The sequence below is a fragment of the Coregonus clupeaformis genome, unplaced genomic scaffold (genome assembly GCF_020615455.1).
Source record: "Coregonus clupeaformis isolate EN_2021a unplaced genomic scaffold, ASM2061545v1 scaf3923, whole genome shotgun sequence".
Classification (NCBI taxonomy): domain Eukaryota; kingdom Metazoa; phylum Chordata; class Actinopteri; order Salmoniformes; family Salmonidae; genus Coregonus; species Coregonus clupeaformis.
This window is the reverse complement of record NW_025537377.1, coordinates 31246-34364: the sequence shown is the minus strand read 5'-3', so window position 1 is coordinate 34364 and position 3119 is coordinate 31246. Positions and strand designations below refer to the sequence as shown.

The following is a 3119-nucleotide window of genomic DNA, read 5'->3' as shown; positions in this document are numbered from 1 at the left end:
GTTGGTTGGTTGAATGTTGGGCCTAGTTGTTTAGTCATTGGCTTGTTGGCTGAATGTCAGGTTGGTTGAACATAGATCCTTGTTGATAGGCTGTTAGTTTTCATTAGGTTGTATTTTGGTTGTTTTTTTGGTTAGACTGGTTCCTAGGAGGAGGAAGAGGAAGAGGAAGAGGAGGCTGAGCTGTGACAGTATGACATCATTCTCCTGTTACCTGCTGAGAGAGAGAGAGCGAGAGAGAGAGAGAGAGAGAGAGACAGAGAGAGAGAGAGAGAGAGAGAGAGATACATGAGAGACTTACTGTATGCACCATATTTATGGGAATAGGCTGCCATTTGGTACAGTACATCACCAGGGAGTAGCTACCTCTGGGACCCTCCCTCCCTCCCTCCCTCCCTCCCTCCCCCTGTCTTTGTACCTCAGCATGTTGTCCTGGGGTCAGCTGTCTATGACACTGTTGATACTACCTTTCCCCCCTCTCCTCCCCTCCCTCCCCTCTCTCTCTCTCTCTCTCTCTCCCATACCTCTGCATGTTGTCCTGGGGTCAACTGTCTCTGACACTTTTGGGACTATCTTTCCCCCTCTCTCCCCCTCCCTCTCAGCTCCCGTTCCTCCCTCCCCCTTCTCTCCCTCCTCCTCTTCCCTCCCTCTCTCTCTCTCCATACCTCTGCATGTTGTCCTGGGGTCAACTGTCTCTGACACTGTTGACACTTCAGACACAGAGGGTGGTAGTCACGCCCCAACGACCTCTTCTTCTCACCTGGACCAATGGGGTTCAAGGATACCAAGGGTTAGAGGTCAAATGTCTGTCATGAACCAATGGGGTTAGAGGATAGCAGGGGTTAGAGGTCAAATGGTGTCTGCCATTCAGAGAGAGATCTGCACTGTGACTGGAGAGTTACCTGTTAGGTTCCTGTTAGAGTTGCTAAGCTACCGGTAATATACCAAAGTTACTGGAATGTTCTATGGTAACTTTGGAAATTTATACTTGAGTAACTTTTTTTAAAAGTATTCCTATATAGTGTGTCTGTGTCCATATTGTCCATGCGTTTTCAAAAGAAAATAGCCTAATTAATGAAAAAAGCATCTAATCAACAATGGCATTATATTAAATTAATTCTGCAACTCTGACAACTATTTACTTTTTTCCCAACTGCCACCAGTTTGGCGCCAACACATTTACAACAAAGACATATTGACAGTCAAATAAATATATATAAAGTATATTTCATGCTGAAACCCTCATATTAAACACCAATGCTATTTACTAAGTTCATGGTTTATATTAAGGATAATGTTTTACAGCTTTGTATTATATATATATATATATATATTTTAAACCATCTTATTTAATTATTGTATATATTTAACATGTGATAAGGCCACACAGAGGGCCAGAGATAATTACAGACTCATGTGATAAGGCCACACAGAGGGCCATAGATAATTACAGACTCATGTGATAAGGCCACACAGAGGGCCAGAGATAATTACAGACTCATGTGATAAGGCCACACAGAGGGCCAGAGATAATTACAGACTCATGTGATAAGGCCACACAGAGGGCCAGAGATAATTAAAGACTCATGTGATAAGGCCACACAGAGGACCAGAGATAATTACAGACTCATGTGATAATCTGAAGTACCCAAAAAGACAACTAGATGTCATTTGATAAAATTCCCCCCAAAACTTAAATGTTACCAAAATGCTGGTAGTTTACTGGTAAACATAGAAACTATCCAATAATATATCATTAATTTGCAACCCTAGTTCCTGTACCGGACACATGCAAATAATGCAAGTCCCTTTTAAAGGAAAGGAAGCCAAGTTAGTATTTGAACAAAGCCGGAATGTGAGACAACAGTCTGCTGCCTCATATCAACTGAGGACTTAAGACACAGGAAAGGAAAGGAGGCCAGGTGAATGGAAGCCCGGTTAGACTATTGGAACCCAGCCTCTGAAGGAAATGAAGCCAGGTTAGACTATTGTAACCCAGCCTCTGCAGGAAAGGAAGCCAGGTTAGACTATTGGAACCCAGCCTCTGAAGGAAAGGAAGCCAGGTTAGACTATTGGAACCCAGCCTCAGAAGGAAAGGAAGCCAGGTTAGACTATTGGAACCCAGCCTCTGCAGGAAAGGAAGCCAGGTTAGACTATTGGAACCCAGCCTCTGAAGGAAAGGAAGCCAGGTTAGACTATTGGAACCCAGCCTCTGAAGGAAAGGAAGCCAGGTTAGACTATTGGAACCCAGCCAGTCAAGGAAAAGAGACCAGTTTAGGGTGTTGGAGCATAGCCGGTGTGTTAGAGAACAGTCTGCTCCCTCAGAGAAGCCACTTCCTGTTGTCTGTGTGTGAGTCATGACAGACTGTTCAGAGCATGGAGACACACACACACACACACACACACAAAGACACACACACACAGACACACAGACACACACACACAATAGGAAAGGTATAACGATTGAGGCTAGAAAAGATTTGTGAGCGATGCCTCTCAGAAACCTGTAACTATTCCATAATTCTATGGCATCTCTGACCCACTGTATGACACTGCAAACACACACACACACACACACACACACACACACACACACACACACACACACACACACACACACACTCCCACACATTGCACTCACCAAAGTAGACGGGTTTCCCACAGATGGGACAGTAGCCCACCATGATAGATGGTATTCCTGACACTGTTATTTAGCAGACAGCAAGTGTGGACGTAGAGAGTGTGAGTGTGAGATGGAGAAAGTGTGTGTGTAGAGAGAGAAAACGTGTGTGTGTGTCAGAGAGATGTACAGGAAATAGGTTCAACTCTCTGAATGTGACGTGTTCTGATGACAGAACCAGGATGTGGCGAGTACCTTGTCACAGCGAGACAAAGAAAAATCATTTCAAAAGAAAATGCTATATCAACACATTGGTGTCAATGGTAATACAAAATATACATAGAAATAGGACAAAGTTATGTTATGAAATGATATGATACATATAACTAGAAAGATATGATACATAGAACTAGAAAGATATGATACATAGAACTAGAAAGATATGATACATAGAACTAGAAAGATATGATACATATAACTAGAAAGATATGATACATATAAC

General features: G+C 43.0%; 1 protein-coding gene across 1 annotated transcript; it reads right to left on the bottom strand.

Moving 5' to 3' along the window:
• Positions 1-662: 662 nt before the first annotated feature.
• On the bottom strand, positions 663-2755 carry LOC123490424 (cysteine-rich protein 2-like; the record flags this gene model as incomplete). The annotated part of the gene is made up of 2 exons (XM_045220469.1): positions 2639-2755; positions 663-757 (listed from the first exon to the last, which is right to left on the bottom strand). Coding segments are annotated over exons 1-2 (138 nt in total), but the record flags the coding sequence as incomplete, so codon positions are not given.
• Positions 2756-3119: the final 364 nt, after the last annotated feature.